The sequence below is a fragment of the Symphodus melops genome, assembly GCF_947650265.1.
Source record: "Symphodus melops genome assembly, chromosome: 17".
NCBI classification, from domain to species: Eukaryota; Metazoa; Chordata; class Actinopteri; order Labriformes; family Labridae; genus Symphodus; species Symphodus melops.
Window position 1 is genome coordinate 20639566 of NC_136707.1, and position 21105 is coordinate 20660670.

General features: G+C 41.6%; 1 protein-coding gene across 2 annotated transcripts in view; it reads right to left on the minus strand.

Annotated features, from left to right (window-relative positions):
* The window catches only part of prkcab (protein kinase C, alpha, b), an 88764-nt gene that overhangs the window by 41238 nt on the left and 26421 nt on the right, over positions 1-21105 (minus strand). For both annotated transcript variants that reach the window (XM_079365700.1, XM_079365699.1), the window contains exon 3: positions 16420-16502. In XM_079365700.1, the coding sequence (XP_079221826.1) occupies positions 16420-16502 (83 nt within the window). The remainder of the gene's footprint in view (positions 1-16419; positions 16503-21105) is intronic.

The window sequence follows — 21105 nt, forward strand, 5'->3', positions numbered from 1 at the left end:
GATAGTGTAAGGTGTCCCACTGATTTCTTCCCAACCCACTCCTGACACTCCTGGGATTCACTCTTGGAAGCATCCCTGACTGCTCCGAGTGTTTAATTATCGAACAGTGACACGTCTTGTTCCTGTGGCGGTGTTGTGAGATGAGTCAATCTCAGCAACGTCACGGAAGGGCCGTCCCTCCTGTCGGCACTGCTGGAGACGGGAGAGGTGTGAGAGGTAGGCCTGCATCCGCAGCTTCCCACCAAGAGAGAGTCAGAGGAAGCACCCAGCAGGGCAACTGGAATAAGACTGGGACAATTACAGGTGGAGGAATAAGATCATATGTCATGCTTTAATATGAGTACAAACTCAGTGGAGAGGCGATGTTCCCCAACCAGTCGGGTCAGAAGCCCCAATTCAGTAAAGGAATCTGACGGGACTTGAAATTAGTTAGCGTACTCTAAGTAGCCGCGATCATCATGATGTTGCTTTATAATTGGTCAAAAGCAATCACTGACTTAGATTTGTCTGATAATTGTGTTTTCAGTTGTTTACACTGATGTAAAAGTCAAGTTTCATAAACATAGAATATGAAATCAAATTGCAAGAACATCAAACAGACAACTTGTGTTTTATCCTTTTAAGTGAATAATGGCCCATCACAGGAGGCGCTGGCAGGCTGTGGTCCTCAGGGTGACCCAAGGTTGGAATCCGACCTGTGGCTCTTTGTCGTATAAGATACAGACATAAAAAAAAACAAAAAACACCCTAACAGAACTTTTAAAAAAACCTGAAAGTTAATGAGCTGCTCTCACGGAGGCTTTTAAAAAGATTCATCTTGACACAAATCTTCTTCTTACTTTACGTCTTTAACCAACACTTTTGTCCAACCTTTGGTCTACAAAATATAAACCAATCAACACCACCTTAACTTCAAAAACTTTGCATCAATATGACAGCATTATGCTCATGTTAGCATGCTAAAATGCTAGCATGTCTGTAGACTTTTACATTTTTTCCTTCTGATGTTTCGTATTTCACGCCTTATCCTGTCCCATTCCTACCATGTGATATCTCAGTAGAAATGAAAAAAAGCCAAATTAAATGTGCAAAGATATGAAATAAGAGTGACATCTGCTGCCTGAAAAATAAGGATGGATTAAAGGAAATCTTGAATCTCTGCGGTACAATCATCATAACGGGGGTGTATGCAGCTTCTCTAAGTTGATATAGTTTTAAAGTAGGAACCACAAATTAATCTGGAGATTAGAGGGATAGATTTATGTGCCTGGGCCTGTTTCATCTTTCTGAAGTAACTCCCTTTGCTGTCACATTTTGCAGAACACCAGATGCCAAACATGTCCCTAATTCCTGCAGAGGAAAAGCAAGAGCCCAGAGGAAGAGTACGGGTCATGTAAATGTGGACATCTTAGTGATTTATTTGTCTAAAATTGTCCCCAACATTACTTCAGCATATTGCAAATGTGTTACTGTGCTCTACCTAAGACTACAAAGTAGGGCACTGAATATTGCTGTTCTCAGGGGAGACAAACTTGAGTAATACAGCACCAAATATCCACCAGCAAAACTGAAGGTGCACATAAACTGAGCTAATGCACACACACATATACACATACTGCTAAATACCTAAACACATCCAGGGGACTGAGTAATATGCCTTGAGATATTTTCCTCTTAAATAGAGCATTACGCAACCTCCAAGTGTTTGATGAGCCGAGAAGGGAGGACAGGAGGGAGGTAGGGTGAGGGAGACGTGAGGGGAGGAAAGTGAGGTGACATCCCCAGTGGAGCAGAACAAACCGAGGTGGCTTTGTTCAGACAGAAACCTCAGCGGGACTTCTCTCACCTAACCACTCCAAAAAGAAAATCACTGTCCTTGTTTGGGTCAGAGATTCAGTCAGACAAACAAGCAAAAACACCTCACATACTGTATAATCAAAAACAATCAATTACAACACAACTCACAAAGTGGCTACAAACTAAACTCTGCAGGAGAACTCCAGTCTTTGGAGTTTGCAGGAGAGTATTCCATGAGTTTGAGGCATAAAGGCAAAATGTTGTGCAGCTACATTGTCCAAGGCGAAGTTGAAATCAGGATGAATATTGAACCTTTATTTGCCTGGCGGACACGGGGAACCTCATGTTACTGCTGGAAATCTCCAAACTGCTTGCTCAAAAGTTTGTTAATGTGTGTTTACAGCTTGTCTGGGATATCAGAGCAGAAAACACTGAAATGGGGTCATTCTGAAGTTGTCAACTCAGATATTTGGATCACATGACAGTTCACGTCAGTGTAATTAACAAACTGTCTCAAGTTTAAAACCAACTCATGGGCTTCTTCTGAACCTGTTTACAGTGATGCCATGCAAAGGAAGCATGTTGCATGTGTGGAGAACGGAGAAGGTCCATTTTTAAAGAGTGATTGCTCGCTATGGTAAAAAGTAATATGGGATATAAAAAAGCTAGCGCATCAGGGAGAGTCAAGAGACACATTTGCTTTCTTTGCTGTCAGATATTTCAATTCAGCATCGATTTAGCAGAAACAACTAAGTGAATGCTGGAGCTGGTGCATCAGTGACTTGAAGGTTTTTTATACAGTAAACAAGTCAGCAGATTGTGACTCACTTTCACAGCAGCAGAAGCTGGCTCGTGACTCCTCTCTGACTACCTTCAAATGGGATTTTTAAACTTTAAAACTACAAATTGGAAGTCGATTTACAGGAGCGGGTGCAGTGTATTTTTTTGGACTGAAATGGAACAAAAACCTGCCGCACGCCTGCCTCCTCCTCCGCCTCCCCCTCCGTCTCCCCCTCCGCCCCTGTGGTCCCTCCCTGGTGGTGACATTAATCAGAGGCTGCCTGCGCCTCCAGACGGAGGAATAGGTCAGCTCTCCGGCTGCCGTCTGCACGCAAACACACACACTGTTTACCGACCTGTCTGCGTTTACACACATACACACACACACACACAGGCTGGGCAAGGCATTAGGAGAGGTATAATCTGATATACACATTTATATGAACACACACACACACACACACACACACACACACACACACACACACACACACCTGATGCATTGTATTGTAGGTGTTTACATTATTCATGAAACTCTCATCTGATAAATTCAATAAAGGGTTCGGGGTCATAAAGGGTCAAAGAATCACATATATAATAAAACCTCAGTCAAGACTTCTTTCCATTCTTTGAACGATTTTTCAGACTGACAGAAACAGGAACACAACTCTTTAAAAACGCATGCAACAATAATGTTGTTGGTACATAGTCACTGTACAGTATGTAAAGAGCTGTTTTCTATGTGTCACTTCAATCATTATTATAGCAGATATCCAAAATATCCTAAGTAAATATATTGCTGAGTGATGACTTTCTAAAAAGAGACAGAAGTCAAACTCATCCTGGGTTTGTTGTTCTCAGCTCTGTGTTCACACAGACTGGATGGTGCTTCTTCCACTTGTTCATTTTTCACTCAAACATGTTTCATACATGCTTTTTCTTTTTTTAACCTGAACCCCTCTCTGTCTGAGCAGAAAGAGAGATGGGCCCGACCAGTCAGTGGTCTGTATGCAGAGGCTCAGTGTTGGAATAATGGTCACCAACAGTGTGAGGAACCAACAGACTTTTAAAGTAGAAGAAAAATAATTTGGTCTAAAATGCTTCAAAGAAAAAATAACCTAATAAACAACCCTTTGGTGTAATCAAAAATAATATGAAATAAAAATGTTCCCAAAATATAATTGACAAATGAAAATGTTCTTTTCCTGCCTTAAAAAACACACAGAGCCGTGTATTTGGTTATGAAGGCAGTTTTTCCACAGAGAGGGAGAGAGGCGGAGCAGAGTGAAGAGGGACACACAGTGAGAGGAGAAATAGGCCAACATAGACTACACCCATATTAATGATGTCTCATTGAAAATATATCAATATTTCCTGAAAACTCAACATATCACCCAGTGCTAGTTGACAGCAATGAAAATAATACTATGAAAGGCCAGTATAACATACAATAAATCAGAGATTATTTAAGGATAGAGATGTTTCTCTGTGCTCACATACTGTATGTCTAAATGTTGCATGCAATTAAATTCAATTCATCATAATATTAAAGCAATAGCTTTAATTTTTCAAACACTTTCTGTCGTGTGATTGTCGGCCAGAGAAGCACTCAGTGTAAGAGAATGCAAACACTTCAAATTTCCAGACCCTTGTTTGCTCCTGCTGACCAAATAGTTTCTCACACACGTACACACCACAGGCAGAGATTAAGATGGCACACAACTGCAATGTGTTTGTGTGTGTGTGTGTGTGTGTGTGTGTGTGTGTGTGTGTGTATATGTTATTATAAAGGATTGCATTTATGACAGCAATGCAACTCTCAGGTCCCCGGTCAGTCTTTCCTTTTGCATTTGTGATGACGGAACGACAACGCAAAGAAAAAAAATCTGCAGAAGTTGCAGAAAAGAACTGATGAACGTGAAGAAAATTCAAAGTGTAAGGAACAAGGATTGGGGAAGAGGGAGGAAGAAACGATCACTCAGATGTAATACGTTGTTGGAAACAGACAGATTTGAAACACATACTGACCCGTTCATAGGCTTTGTCATTTCCTGCTTCCCCTAACCTTAATCCAAATACAAAAACATGATGCATTAAAGAGTCAGGCATACATAAACCTGGTTATCAGTTTAGTATTTCTTTTAAACCAACCAAGTGGAGACAGAGTTCTTTCAGTGGAATTTAAAATCCGAAGTGAATGAATGATAAAACTTAATCCCCCTATAATCTCTATGCACTTAAAGGTATCGCACATAATTCATCTACGACAACAGCCAAATTAAGTTTCATGACATTATGCATACAGGTGCTGTTCATGCACAGCCATTAAAGTTCTTAAATCAGGTTGGAGCACTTCCTCATTTTAAACACTTCCTAACAGACCCCCCCCCCTGAGAGTGCAGGTTATATGACTGTTCATCTTCTACATTTCACCTCGGCAGGGAGCAGGATCTCGCACCGTCATTAGTCTGTCGGCAAATAAATGCAGCCCCTGTTTATTCAGCAGGCAGATCCAGCGCTGACTGCTTATGTGTCTGGAATGATTAAATATAAATTAAGAATCTTAGACACAAAAGAATCTGTTGTTGACCACGAGGAAAGTGAGATAAGGATCCTGCAATTCAACACCGCTCGTTCAGGTAAGTGGAGTCATTTAGATGGAGGAGGCTGCACAGACGAGCAATTCTGTTATCAGAACACGCGGCATCATTGTACAAAAACAAATCAAATATTCATTAAGTACGTCAATGGACCAATTGGTCCTGTGCTTTTTTTAAAGTGTCTGGGACGCGGGAACCTAAGTTATGCATTGGGTTTGTGAGGTAAACACAGGAAGTCAGATATAATAGAGAGCAAACTAGATTGATTTAAGGTGTACAATGGGTCCCAATCTCAAGTCGTGTTGGCCCTGGAAGAGGTAGACCTGTCGGGAAGGTTAAACTACTCAAGAGTCCCCCTTCCTGCTTAGCTCCTCTCTTCAGCAACACTTCAGACACACTCACTGCTTCAGACTGACGTTTCTGGGGCAGCTCTCTGTTTGTGTGTCAGTGTGTATGTGCAGTGACAGCAAATGTACCTGAGTGAGAGATATACCTCAAAACACAAAAAAAAAAACATTACAAGATTCTGCTTGGAACCAACATCCTTACATAGTAATGTTGGTTTCAAGCAGAATCTGAAAGTCCTTCTCTGCCCTTCTTTTTTTTATGTGAAAACTAAGTTTCAATAAGCTTGATATATCCATCCATCAGCTTGACAAAAATAAAATGCTGTTAAATAAAATCTCAACCATATCCTTTTGACAACTGAGTTGATGTTACAGCCCCAAAAGTCCAAAATCATATTCCTATAGGTGTGAAAGAGTGAGTTTAAATTCCTGCCATGATGCGTCTAATTTCTTTAACTACTTCTTTGTTGTATTTTCCCTCATTCAGTGTCCACTACATAAATATATTTAAGTTACAATCACTCAGTCTTCAGTGCCATACTGACCTCTTGTACTGCACATATAAATAATCCAACATAGTGCTGCACAGTTACATTGTGAGTTCATACAGTTTTAACAAAAAGAAAGCACAGGTACCAAATCAATACTCGTTATTAGCAGCAATAGCGTCGTTATTAGCAGCATTAGCGTCGACTCGTAAAAGGAAAAAAAGTGAGAAAAGTTCATGTTCAATGATGTGTGTTGACGTCACTCTGCTTCGTCCACGCAGTAGAAAGCTGTGATCTATTCTCAGTCAAAATCCTGATTTACCAAATCAGGTGTCTCAGTTTGAGTCAAAAAAATTGATCCAAAGAAAACAGGTGACATAAGCTATGAAGCTATGAATAGATGTCCAAACAATAATCACGTCTCTTCACTAATCCTGCCCGAGAGGAAAGGAGAAGACAGTACGGGCCAAACAATGTCCTGAAAAATCAAATGCTCCTAAAAATGCAACGCGAGAGAGCAGGTGCAATTGGTGAAGACATGGGGAAGCAGGTTGTGCACGCACACACACGCACACACACACACACACACACACACACACACACACACACACACACGCACACACGCACACACACACATGCACTAACACCATATGGTCCAGCAGGAGGTAAGCGCACATGCAGAATTTCGAGAACGAACCGACACTGGCAACCAACAGAAGTACAACGATACGAGGGGTGTTTGAGCACGGCTGTGATACACGTTGTGAGCTGCACTTTTACAGTTGTCTTTGTGAGGATCACGTTCGGAGCTATGTAGTCTCAGGGTCTGAGCGCACTCTGTCAGCACATGTTCTCACAAGTATGGATGTACATGTGTGTGTGTGTGTGTGTGTTCATGTGTGACAGACTTTAAGGCCACTCACAGGAAAACAGGTCTTTACATGGTACATATTATTTTAATCATCATCAAGATTAAATCATAATAATAATATCCATTATTTATTATTAATAATTATCTACTTAAAACATGCAAATATGGACATTTCCAGAAATGTTTCTTTATTAAACCTCCATAATACTGGTGTCCTACTGGTTTAAAAGGTATAAAATGCAACATTAAATTAGCAGATATATCATCACTGATTATACTGGTGAGTACTGGCTTTCTAAAAAGAGAGTGAAGTAAAACTGATTCTGGATTTCATGTTCAGAAAGCTCCCAGACTTCCTTATAACCTTTTTCAGTTTCTCTCCTTTAAAAGTGACAGTTTCGTTCGTTTTGCCTTCTTCTCTTAAGTTTTCTCCAGCTTCGTGTGACCCCCTGTGCACTTTGTACTTTAAATTACATATAACAGCTACCAAAATGTTCCCTCTCTTTAAACCAGTCCATCCTCTCGTTTTCCCTCTCATCCTCCTCTTTTTTTCGTTCTTATTCTAAAGACCAGGACCTCAGGTGCAGCAGCTCTTACTTTGTTTCACGAGAAGAAGATTAGCTGAATTGCTCTTAATTTAATAAAACTGTGATGGGAGCTAACTGCTCACACAAAGATTCCCAACCAGTCTTCAGCTTAATGTCTTCATTTCTTTTTGCCTCACACTTTACTCGCTCAACTCTTCTTTACCCGCCCGTACATTTCTCTGTTTGCTGGACTTCCTCTCCCATTTGAAAGTGTTGCAACGAAAGCACAGCACACTTCAATTTTCCTCGAACAAAAGAGCAAAATAAATTCTCAACAACACACGACCTTCTAGCATTTCTTGGGGGAGTCGGACATAATTGGCATGCGATGCCTGTTGATAAGCGAGATGCATGATTCTGTTCTTATCTTCAAGATGATCAAGCCTTAATTACTCCTCAGAACTAATGCATCTGCAAAACTAGGCTGAAGAACTGAGGCTAATAAGAGAGCTAATTTTGCAGGGGACGTACAGTATTTCTTCATTATCTCTCTGGCTCCTTACAAGATTTCAAACCAAGTGTCCCGAGTGTAAAACGCCAGCTGTGTGGGGTGAAACAAGCCTCATCTTTAATCATCGTAAATTTAACTCATATTTCACCCCCTTTTTGCTTGGCTCATAATTTTTACAACTTTATTAGCACTGGAACTGCCTGACTGGACTGCTAATCTGAAACTCCAGTAAATCTTCTCTGTCCTTGTAATTGCTGGGCGTTTGTTTCCTCCTGCTTGTCCACGTCTTTGTTTAAGCAGAAGGTTTCTGTCACGGTCAGCCTGCGAGGGAATTTTAATGAGCAACACCAATAATAAGCAAAAGGAAGGTTTTACAATCACACAGGCTTGGTAGCATGCACAATTATATTATAGATATGAACACAGACACACAATGGGATTACATAACCACACTAACATCAACATGTTTTTTTTCTTCAGGAAAGCAGAGCACACAGAGGAGCACAGATGAGACGGTTGGCGTTGTTTGCTATCTGAATGAACTTTGTTTGTACAGAGAAAACTAAAGTTTGCTTTGATGTAACACAGTGCATCTTGAGCCCGAACATGCAATCAAACAGAGAGACAAAAAATGTCATTTACAAGGCAGTAGTAAAAAAAACTGCCACTAAGATTTGCCATGATAATCTCTGAGTGAAGTCATTTCTAACAGAACAAGACACGAGCACTCATATCATTGTATCTGTCTAATTCAACAACGTTAATGTTGAATCCAAATGTTCAAAAAGGTCTTAAACAGAGATTGTGATAGAATCATGTTCTGGGGTTTTCAGGATTTCCAGACATCGATGTGATATTATTAAAAATCAAACTATATTTCTATTCATTTTGATACACAGAAACAAAAAAATAATTTCTTTGCATTGAATATCAGGTAATCTCCTGTTGTTGATGATTAAAACGAACATACAAACTGGGCTATCTAACATGCAGGTGGCCATGTTCTGACACGAGTAGCGCTGAATGAGTGATGATGAGGGTAGGAGGAGAGTCAGCAGTGTTTTACAGCCTGAGACGGCCATGTAAACACTGATCCTCACACTCCAGTATTTTTATGTTGAGGCAACGTGCACACCGGATTGAAGCGCTAAGAGGCAGTCTGACACCACGTGTATCAGAACTCCTCGTCCTGACTTAGCACAGGAAGAGGTGTGAACAGACAGAATAACTACAGCACGGTGTGTGTACTATAAATGAGTGTGAGAGGTGTGTGCATATACACTACAGCTGAACTATTGTTTACTAACAAAGGAACTGTACACAAACAAAGGTACTCTACCATAAGCTACTGTTTCTACTGTGTAATATTCAAGTATGGAAAGAATCATTTTTATTCAAAAACACTTTAAATTGTTTTGATAAAATTGAAATATAAAAGATGCAAAACATCTTTTGAAGGCATGAATGCAATAAAAAGTAATTAATATAAGGGTTTATAAAAAAGAAGACATTTGCTAACTAATAATTAACTTATCTCACATTACACATTTTCTCATATTCATTCTTTTACTTTTCTTCTTGTCATTTTTTTTGGCCTATAAATGATTTATCAGCTCAATTATTCTTCATCAGTCAGCTTCTGTCCTTCATAAAATCCACCCTGAACTAACTTATGTAACCAGCCATGAGACCAATGACTGCTGATTGAAATGTGATATCTGTGATTAAATCAGCTCTCTCATATCTCCCAGCTGTTCAGTGTGTGTGTGAGACTTATTGATTGACGTGTTTTAGGCACTTATTATTGTATCACACAGCATGTAATGAACCTAAGAGGAGTGCCCCGAATTAATCATACAGTCATTCTGTCTATGATCTTTTTTTATTCATTTATTTAATTTCATTCATTTATTTAACCCAGGGACAATTTACAATTGTACACATTTCCTTTCAACAGAGGCCTCTGCACATACAAATGTACCGGCAAAGAACCATTTAATCCATGCAGGGGTAAGTTTCAAAGTCCTGATGCTGATTTTTTAATGATGATTTATCAACTGATGTTGTACGTCATAAATGTCATAATATTGCAAAAATGAAATTGCAAATTGTCAGAGCCCTAGAGGGAAGTCTGCAGCTTTTAATCTGTCTAAACAACAGTTCAGAACCAGAGACATGCAATGAAAAAATGAAAATGATAATGCTAGCAGTAGCCATTTTTACCATTCTTGCTTTGTTTTTGAGTGAATCATTTTATTGATCATCAAAATAGGAATCAATTATCTTGGGACTCTATTTATCGTTGCAGCTCTGCCTTTTACTTTACAATGTACTTTCTCTTGCAGGACGTCTTTACAGTGAACTCAAAAACATGGCTGAGTCCTCCCTTCAATTTTGAACAGCTGTCTGACTAACAGTGCTAAAAATGAAAAAAAAAAAATCATTTGCATGCTATTTCTAGAATTAGGAGCAATCTGTGTGAATAACCAGGGGCAGCGTCAGTCTGGGACATCTGCTCTGCCTGAGGTAAAGTTGCTTATACAGAATGTGATCTCTGACTGAGGAGCAGCCTCTCAGTGTCTTACATAACGGTAACGTCTGTAATCTAAAGAGCGCTCTGTTCCTCTGGGTTAATGACACACAGGCAGACGTTCGTCCTTTAAGCTGACCCTTTCTCTGCTTCACATATTGCACAGTTATCACCGAGTTAACGCATCATCCTTTCCTGCTCTGGTGGCTTCGCTCTGCTGCACGTGTTGACGCGCCGAGCGAGGCTTCCCTCTAAGCTGGAATCTGCCCTCTGTGCACTTCAGAATTAACATGTGGAGAGATTTGACATTGTGTAAGCGGCTGTCGCAGATGAGTTAGCTAGTTGTTGCCCAGCTGTTGGTGCAAGGTAGAGATGAGCTGATGGGGGAGTAATGGCTCCAAAACGACGATCTTATGATGTGATACCCAGCTGGTTTTTCCACTTCTGTACTCCAGTGGCCACGACGAAGGCTGCCCAAGTTACTTTGCTAACCCCCAGATGTGTGTGCAGCATGAGACACACCTGGCATCACAAGTTATCTAAGAAATACATTTAAAAGAAAACATCATAGCACTGATGCCCTGTAAAAAGACGTCAGCATCACAAAGAAGCATTTAGCTTTCACAGCTGCACTCGGAGACGGAGGGAGCTTGGGATGCTTCAAAGTCATGCAGAAACACGCAGCGCGTCAATTTTTTCAGTTGACTCATTGAGATGCTGAGACTCCCCCTCTTTCTTAGTAACGCTTCCTGTATGTACCTGTCATACCAGAGGTACCAGACGTATGACAGGCACTGTTCACCAACGCCATAAAGCAGCCAGTCATCTTGTTTTTCTGCACAAAGAAGTGGAACATCAACAAAAGGAGCCCCTTCGGGATTTCATGCATGCAGCAGCTGTTGAGTGTTTCCATATTCTTGTCAAGAATACAACTTTTACATTCAGGAGAAAATGCAAAAGGAGCGGCAGCGAAGCCAAAAACAAATGAAAGCCAGAACCACACAATTGCTGCAAACAATACCAAAGACAAACCCTTACCTTAAAGAAGAGAAATAACAATAAAAGGTGTTTTATGGGTAAACGGATACGTGTGTGTTGTGCTTTCAAAACTTCAGCGCCTTTGAGAGAGGTAGACAGCAAATACATCAATTTGTAAATTAAATGTTTTTGTACAGCAAGGCAAAGACACGTGATAATCAAACACATAAAGCTGGGGTGGAAATAAAGCCATCGAAATCTCAAATATATGAAACACATCCAAACTCTCTGCAGCAAGGTCGTTAATGAACAGGGAGAAAGACAGATGGTTGCAAAGAGGATTTGCCAAGGACAGAAAGTGCAATATACCAATGTAAAGCATAGCATCTGCTCGGTCAACCAACAAATCTGTCACTAAACTGAAACAAAACAAACAAAAAAAAAAAGATCTTCAAATGGCTGGATTTGGTCAAAGACACAGCCAGGCCCATTATACACATGTGTTGTAACCTGGGGAAGAAACACTCATTTCATTTCTCTGTGCATGAATCACCTTCATTCACTGGATCCAGAGTGATCCTTGACTGATAATACAGCACTATTTACCTCCCACGCCTCACAATGTGCTGAATGAAAAAACAGAAAAGAAAATAACACAGAGAGAGAGAGAGAGAGAGAGAGAGAGAGATAGAGAGAGAGAAAGAGACAGAGAGAGAGAGAGAGAGAGAGAGAGAGAGAGAGAGAGAGAGAGAGAGAGAGAGCACTTTTCACTTAAATGCTGATGTAAACTCTCTTCTATTCTCTCTTCTGCACGTCGTATCGTGAGCAGATCAAAGCATCGGCTGCATAAGTGATGATTCGTGAGCAGGAGTTAGGACAATGGTCATTCACACTGTGTGTGTGTGTGTGTGTGTGAGCCCTGACTGATTCAGAAGGCGAGGGGCAGAGATGGAGGTGTGTAGACGAAGTGATGGATGGATATGTGAGTCATCATTATTCACTCTGATGCTGATCAATTGATTCATTGAGTCATTGTTGCAGCGCTACGTGTGACATTTAAAGGACAGGTGTTACTTATGTTCTCGCCACCGTGCTCCTTCATCGCACAAAAAAGATTTTTTAAAAAAGCCTCAATGAGAAAAGTGCTGTAATGTTTGCACGTTCATTCATCAGGATGATGAACAGCATTGAGTCTAACCCAAAAATACATCTATGATTTACAGTCAACGCTCAAACAAGCTTGAGGTCTGGAATGAACAAATATATTGTTTTAAACTTTATCTTCATCAAAAGCGTTTTAGCTCCTTTTAGCACGCCGTAGTGAAGCCACTGAAGCGTCTTCCTGTAGCGATTCCAGTGATGGTGACAATGGATCGTTTCACAAGTCATGTGACATTAACTGTTTTTACATGGCAGCTGTTTTCATGTACTTAGTAAAGTACCTAAGCCTAAGACAATACTAAATACAAATGACATGTATAAATCATATTCAAAATGCAAAATAATGGATTGTCAATCCCACTGTCATATTACAGACACCCAGCTACAATCTGCACTGCTATATATTTAGCATGTAGCATCTCTCACTGACTGATTTCCTGTAAATGTATCTTTGCTGCAAATAACAGTTTTTATTGATAAAAGTACTAAAAATGGCGGCAGAGTGAGGAGAAGAAGTGCTTTGCTCGTTTGTAAAAGGGAGCTGTTTGTGATTGAGCTCGTCCCATATCATTATAGGGAGCTGAAAAAGGTCCCTTGGGGTCCCTTGTGTCGCTCTGTGCCAGACAGTAGATAATGGGTACAAAAACAGACAGATCAAAATCCACAATGGGCACTTTAAGCCAAATATTCAGGTAGACAGAGATAAATAGTTTAGCAGGAAGATAGACGGATGAAATTGGCGAGGTGCACGACTGAATAATAAGAAAGAACCACAGGAGAGAGAAAAATGAGCAATGGGTCTTGGACAGCGTGTGACAAGATGCATGAGTGTGAAATAAAGACAGGAAGCAGGAGCCCATACAGAGCGAGCGCTTCGAATAAAGTTGATAAAACGCAACTTCACTTAACTGTATTGACTTTCACAACTTCTGATGAGGAGGGAGCTGAGAGTCACAGCGAGGAGGTGAAGAATCACCACAAGTGAAGGTAAGACAGTGAAGGTGTTAACAAAAAGAAACGTGAGAGACATTAGTGTGGGTGTGTCTCATGAGCTTGGCCAGGGAACATCCATTAAAGAGTCTTAATAGCATCTCATTGGTTTCTTGTGTCGTGTGTTTGACATAAATAACCAATGACGGGAGAGAGAATGGTGGCTTATTAAGAAGTACACAATATTTTCCAGTGCTGTCAGTGTTTACACATTAATCCGATTAAGGTCTGAAATTAATGCATTCTTTTTTTTTTGTCGCATTGATCGCTCGATTTTTTTGTCCCTTAAGCCGCACCGTAGCTAAGCCTCCACACCGACGGCAGCGTCTCCCTGCAGGCACAGTGATGGAAAAGAACAACAGCCCCTGCGCCTGTGAAAGGACGTAGTCACTTTTTCTTTTTTAAATCCTGGACGGCTCAGTTGTTAAGCATAGACTGTAAATATTAATGGAAGAAGCCCGAGTGACGTCACCCATCCGTTACTGCAAAGAGGCTCCAGAGGCTCATGGGCAGCGAGCGCCGTGCTGTAAATCCTGAGGACAGGCTGAGAGCTGGAGCTGCATTGGTTATGATAGCTTCAGTAAAGCTTGTTGCATGTTGAGGCACAGACATCAGAGCACTCTGCTGCTGCTCTCGACCTTCATCTCTTATCTAAGCAAGGACACTTCCTGCCTCTGACCGGAGGGAAGAGGAGACTGCGGTTCATCGGTTTGCAGCGAGGTCACACATTCACACCTAACAGATACATACTGCACCCTGAGGGAGCACAGAGGTCAGACTCAGTCAAAAACACCAGCAAAACTCTGCCCTGTGAGCATGGGACTGGTTTAGGGGGAAGAGAGAACGCTGATGAGGAACAACATCATCACACCTGATGTGTGGAAGCAAACAGTGGCTGACACAGCTCCACATGAGCAGAAGGTTGACTTTTACAGAAAATCAATGTGATGGTAAATTGCAATACTCCATCTCATAACGTTGTATTGATATGCCGGTCTTTAAGTCTTATTAAATGGACCGTCTGGATGGATTTTCACGAGATGGAGGAGATAGAAACGAGGGATGCTGCATCACATTTTAAGCAGATTATTAAGCTTAGTTTTTCCAGCTCATGTTTTTCTGACACTCTGGACAAACAGACACGCATCTCTGCAACAACTGAGACAGTCAGAGAAACTGTTGGCGTTTGGTGGCAGAGTTTAGTGTTAAATAATTCTGAAAAGAGACGGACCAAACCATTTGTATAAGCACAAGACTCTTTTCATGAATTCATGTACTGCAATTATTTTCCTCTTGTCAATTCAATGTGTCACATTGCATTAGAACCATGACATAAGCTTCTGTACACATGATAATGTCTTCTTGATTAGAACTCAGCAAAGAAACACAACTTATAATCTTCGTCGTTTCAACATAAACGTCACATCTCGGAAGGTCCGAGCAGCAAAGAAGTGAATGAATGAAGGAACACTATCAAGCTCTACAACCACACATTTGAATATAAGTGCAGGATGTGCTATTGTCTCTTGTCATGTCTACTGATGCTACAGGAAATGACCAGGAGGTGGAAAAGAAGTCTTGGCTTTTCTATTATTTTACATTTTCTTCTACAAATTGCTTGTTTTCCAAAGCAACGTACATCTGAGAGCAGGTTCAGACTGGAGCAAACGTTTTTTAACAGCTTTTTCAAGAAGCTGCACCAGAATCAGCTGCATCTCCAAAAGGCTTGGACAAGATCCAAATAGTTCCAGGAGTGCACTGTAAGTCACTAGCACACTGTTTTTGGACTGTAAGTGAATATGTCCCTCAGGCGGCTGAGCTGTCTCTCTGCAGACCCTAAAGGTTTATCTGATACCTTGTTTTATCGTAGCATCAGGAACTAACCTGAAAAGTCAATCAAGACTTTTGTGAAAAAGTTTCCTCCGCACTGTAATTAATGTTTTTAAAAAAATAAAAAAAAAACCCTTCGTCCTCTTATCTGTTTAAGGGATCTCCTCATTTCCTTTTTGTTTTCAAATTCGTCCTTACTCCTTGTCAAATGTTTTCTTGCATCCAGCGTTTACTTCCAGTAAAAACTTCAAACACAAACTTCTGTGAGATGTGTGTTTGGCTCTCTGGAGCTGTGCACAATAGAGTTTTAGTTTCCTGTTGAACTACATTTGCTGAGAGGTTGAGAGGACTTGACATCCTTTGACTCCGTCATCTTTCAGCAGACATTCAAACTCTGCCGTTCTGCTTTGAGCTCATCCTTTCGGGCTCTTATGTACGTTTGACATCTGAATTGATGTGATCAAAGAAGCACAGACTACACTTTTCTTATCAGTTACCAAAACCATCTCGGAAACTATTTAAGAAGACAGTCTGGGCCTGACAATAATAAAGACTGTCGCTTTGAGCTGCGATATTTATGTTCCTGTAACATTTCGCTTTCCATTTTGCTGTCGTGGAGGAGTGATGGAGGGGACGAAGAGAATCCACCTCTGTACCGTTTTCGGAGGTTGTAACTGAGGCGATTTCAGCAGAACCAGACGCGTGAGTGCAGCGTTGTGTGTGCGTGCATGTCATATGACTGTGTGTCTATATGTAGCCTCCGCTGTGCTGTGCTTCGCCAAAACTCAATGTAAATTCACAGACTGGGACAAGAATTATACGCTGCACACATTTTACACAATTCTCCCATTTTCTGTTCATTTCCCCTTCCCAGTCTTTTAATATTCTGATATAGTCATTTAGATGTGTGTTGTATGTTGCAGATAGATGCAGCCAGGTGTCTGCGTATTGAAAGAGCTGAATGGGAGGAGGTGAAAGAAGAAGTCTGAATGAAGCACAAACCACTTACGTCTGTGTCGGGACCTTTGTCAGCACCAGGACAGGAGAAGGTGACGAACTCATGGCAGCGTTTGTGAACCACAAAACAGCAAACTGAGAGAGAGGAGAGAGAGAAACAGAGAAAAGCATTTTAAAGTAACATTGGCTTCACTTTTCCAAAGGTTAAAGCTTGGCTTGTTCCTGTGAGCCAGTCTGAAGCTTTGTGTTTTTGTGCATGAAAGTGCTGAATGCAAAAAAATAGTTGAGTTGGGTGTCAGCCTTATCCCGGACCAACGAGTACGTCCTTAAATGTGATGAATCTATTCACTCACTCCCTAAAAGAAACTGCTTTCACTTACTAACATGGAGCAAACAACGACGGTGTGACGTTAGCAAAGTGAGTCATGTCAGCAGATTGCTGCTCAACAGGAGTCTGGTTCTGCTCGACGTTTCTGCCTGTTGGAAGGTTTTTCTGTCTTCTTCTTGTTAAACAGATAAAAATGTATTCATCAATTGGTAATATATACGTTATACTATTGGATGATACACAAATCAAAGTATTAGAGTCAGTATCAGGACAACATTTCTAACATTGATTCAAGCAGTTAGAGACAGGCAGTAAATGAGTCAATCGTCATCGAACATTTTGACAAGCCTGCCGTGAACAGGCACAAAAAAGGCAGACAGAAAAACACACCCTCATGCTTCATGCATGTGCACTCCTACGCTAACACCCACACAAAAAATGTCACGGCACAATCTCGTGTGTCCTGCAGCCGTCAGCTCTTTACAATCTGTCTGAATGATGCCGCACGCATCATTGTCTCTGCGATGCGGCCCTACCACGGTGTCACACGGCTGACATGACACCTGGCACTGCTCCCACCACAGCCACGCTGGCATTTACATTTGGACAGTGCAGGAACAACGAGTGGACATCTGTGACGTCCAGATCACATGCTGACTCTCGGTCGGACTCTCGCACTGAGTACCCATCATTTCAGAATCCTCATTCTTGCTGCTTTTTTATTCTCACACAATCTGTCTGCTCGGATATTTGTCAAGCTGCCTGAGTGTTCATGTGCTCTTTTGTGCACAATCGCCATTCTGTTTGTGTTGCTTTTTTGTGTATCACTCTGCCAGCTAAGTCCCAATTGCCAGACTATCTGACGGCCGTTGGTTTCAAAAACAAAACACAGAAGCGAATCTCACAAAAAGTCCAAGAAACAGCAGGAGCTTGGACCGTATCATTATCATCAGTTAATAAGAAAAAATCTCAAACAGACAGACTGTGGGAAAGAAAGAAGGGTGCAAAGTTGGAAGGATAAGAGGAAGCAAGAAAGACAGAAAGGAAGGATGGACAGAAGGAGGTAGAGAAAATTGATGAAGGAAGGAGAGAAGAAAAGAAATAAAGAACTAAGGAAGAAATAAAGGTAAGATAGTAGAAATGATAAAATGATGGATATCTAAAACAGGGCAGGAAGGGAGGATGGAGAAAAGAATGAGAGGGAGAGAGATAAGTATCATCATTATATTCAGTTTATACTGAATATATAACAATGATGATACCTATCTCTCTCTCTATATGCCCATCATCATAAGCCCTAATCCCCCCCAGTCTGTGTGTGTGTGTATGTGTGTGTGTGTGTGTGTGTGCGTGGGCGCATGCATCAGGCATGTAGCAGTCCTGAGCCGCTGGCAGCGAAAGAATAAAACTCTGTCAGTAATAAAAAAGGAAAAGAGGCAGAGAGGAAGGGGTATAAAAAAAAAAGCTCAGCAAGAAAGTGGCTCAAAGTGATTTATCCGTGCTGTGAAGTTTTCATCTGGGCCATTTGTCATTTTCATAATGTTCAGAAACAGACTCGGCACAGGTGTGAATGCACACAGGGAGGGATTTTCAGCCAGGTTTTACAGACAGAAATGTTGGGTTAGTCAGACTTTTCTCCCATGTTCTCATCGCAGGTGGTCAAACGCTTTGAACTGTATGGCTGATTTTCTTTATCCACTCTGACAATGGGTTAATGTAAAAATGTCTCTTTTGTGAGATCTCAGTTTAAAATAACCTACATGTTTAAAACGTGCAGTCAGGAGCATATTTAGTTTCAGCTTGTGAACAAAACCATCCAATTGGGCCCCTCTTCCACCTTCTCATGGGCTCAGCGTGACACACACTGCAGGGCCCGATGAGAACAGTGTTTGCCTCGTACCTACATTGCAAGCTCGCTCAAGCTAACCAGCAGCCTTTGGCACTTCATGTCCAACAGAAAGCAGACCAACTCCATGTAAGCAGGTGATCGCCAGCATGCTTTGGATCACTTGCTGCTCCATCCAAAAAGATCCATGAATCAGAACTAATCGCTTGACATCAAGCCATGACATCATAAGGATGAGGCAGACACAGTGGACAGTCTTCATATCAGCTCTGTGGGTAACTGGCTGTTTTCACTGTTTCAACAAAGAACATACTTGCAGGCAGGAAAGAGTTCGTTGACCCACTCTGACTTTTTACGGAAATGTTTGTTCAATCGTGGAAGCTGTATTTCCACCAACAAGTTAATTCAACAATACACTTTCTAAAATATCACATTCATAGTCACAACCTCAGTTCCCTCGACGAGGCATGTTAAGTCTTCGAATACCTTAAATCATGGCACTGTTATGAACGTAGTAATGCAATGTTTGCAACTAGTGTCAATGCAATGACTGCACTGGGATTAAAGTAATATTGAGTCAGGTCGCGTCCAGGTTAACCTAGATATATAAAAAAAGACAGATTGCATCGCGTCATATTCTCTTGGGGCTCGTTCACTGCTTATTGGCTGTTGTATGGCCTGGTTTACACTTCAGTCTCTTACACACACTCTCCAAGGCAGGACTGTTACAGCATTAGAGGTAGTAACGGAGGTGAAACAATCGGCCAAACGGCGTCTGTGTAAGAGGCCTAACCAGCAGGGCGAAACAGTCTGTGTGATGTCAGCGCTGTTTGCTTTAATCCCAATCATCTCTTTTTACAGATTCAACATGAACATGTAGAATCGGTGAAGCGTGTATAGTCCAAGCTGTATTGACCAGTAACATATCAGCAGGCCGAACAAACAGGCAGAGGAACATTATCTGTGCTAAACACATCCCACCGCCTCTCAAAGAGCAGCTACGTGTACCGATCTATCATAAACCAAACGTTTAAACATGAGCAACGAAACAGAGTCTGATGCAAAGGCCAATCATTGTTTATTTCCCCGGACTGACTGAAACCCATCAGGGGTGATCGATCAAACAAACATTTGAAAAGTCGTTCTCCTCTTGACAAAAGCTCTGACAAAGCGTGACTTTTCACTTCAGTATTTACAAGTCTGCATCGTGCTGTGATTTTGGCTACATTGATTTCAGTTCATTTCAAGTAAATCACCAAAAAGTCTGTTTCTTTCCCAGACTCATAACGCTGAAGTGAGCCGGAGTGAAGCTGCTGTAAAACGTATCTTCTGAGACTCAGATGAACGTCGCTACGTCGAAGTTATGGACGACGAATTGACAGCGTTTATGCTACAACAGCTACACACGAGTGGTCCATCAGATCATGATGAATGCTGATAGCAGAGTCAATATGGGGCCGTTTCGGGGCGCCGATAGCTCAGCGGCAGCGACAGCGCGCGTACCATGTTGCGAGGCCTCGCTCCTCGCGCGGGCGGCCCGGGTTCGCGTCCGGCCTGTGGCCACTTTCCCGCATGTCTCTCCCCACTCTCTCCCCCTTTCCGACTCTATCCACTGTCCTCTATCAATAAAGGCAAAAGGCCAAAAACAAAAATCTAAAAAAAAAAAAAATATGGGGCCGTTTCATTATGCTCAACAAGAATATGACAGCAACACTGGAAGTAGTTTGTTACTTAAAATTGTTAAGTCCAGCCTTTACGAGCTCCAATAACGGTTGACAAAGGATTTGGATTCCATGCATGAACACCTACCAAAGTCAGGGCCATTATTTGACATTTGAATTGGCTTTTGTGTGACTCTGAAAGGGTTTAAAAAGCAGAGCGTTGTGTCACCTCTTTCTTTGTGGACGAGCATTTAAAAATTAAATGTTCAGCCTACTCCTGCTGAGAATATTGCCAAAATGTTTTCAAACTGACCTGAAAACATCCATTCCCACTTCATATCCACCTCCACCTCGCCTACAACCTGCCCACTCTGCTGTCAATGAAATTAGTAAAAAACAACAACATTTGATTACAGGCAAAGCAGGAGGGCAAACAGGAAGAATCTGCTTCGTGTGTTTGAATGTTCTATTACACACTTTTTACTCAGCAGGGTGAATTATGAGTGCATCCGTCGGGTTTCTCTGTCCCTCCCTGCAGCCTACTTCCAGTATGTGAATCACGGGAGTAATGACGTCCATGGCTCTTTCTCTCTCCCCAACCACCAGCCCTCCTCACACCATGAGCTACACTCCCACTCCTCCATCCCCGCCTCTCTTAAATGCTGATCTCAGAGCAGTTTGAGTCTGCTGCTGCAGCGTGCAGCCGAGCACACTGAGATGAGCTCAGTTCAGAGGTGAAGGGGGGCCGCTAAGCTCTGCGAAAGTGGAAGGGATAAATCTAGCTTTGGAATATTTGTGTGTCTGCATGGTGCGCGTGTGCACGGTGTGTGTGTGTGTGTGTGTGTGTGTGTGTGCATGGTGTGTGTGTGTGTGTGTGTGTGCGCACGGTGTGTGTGTCAGGCA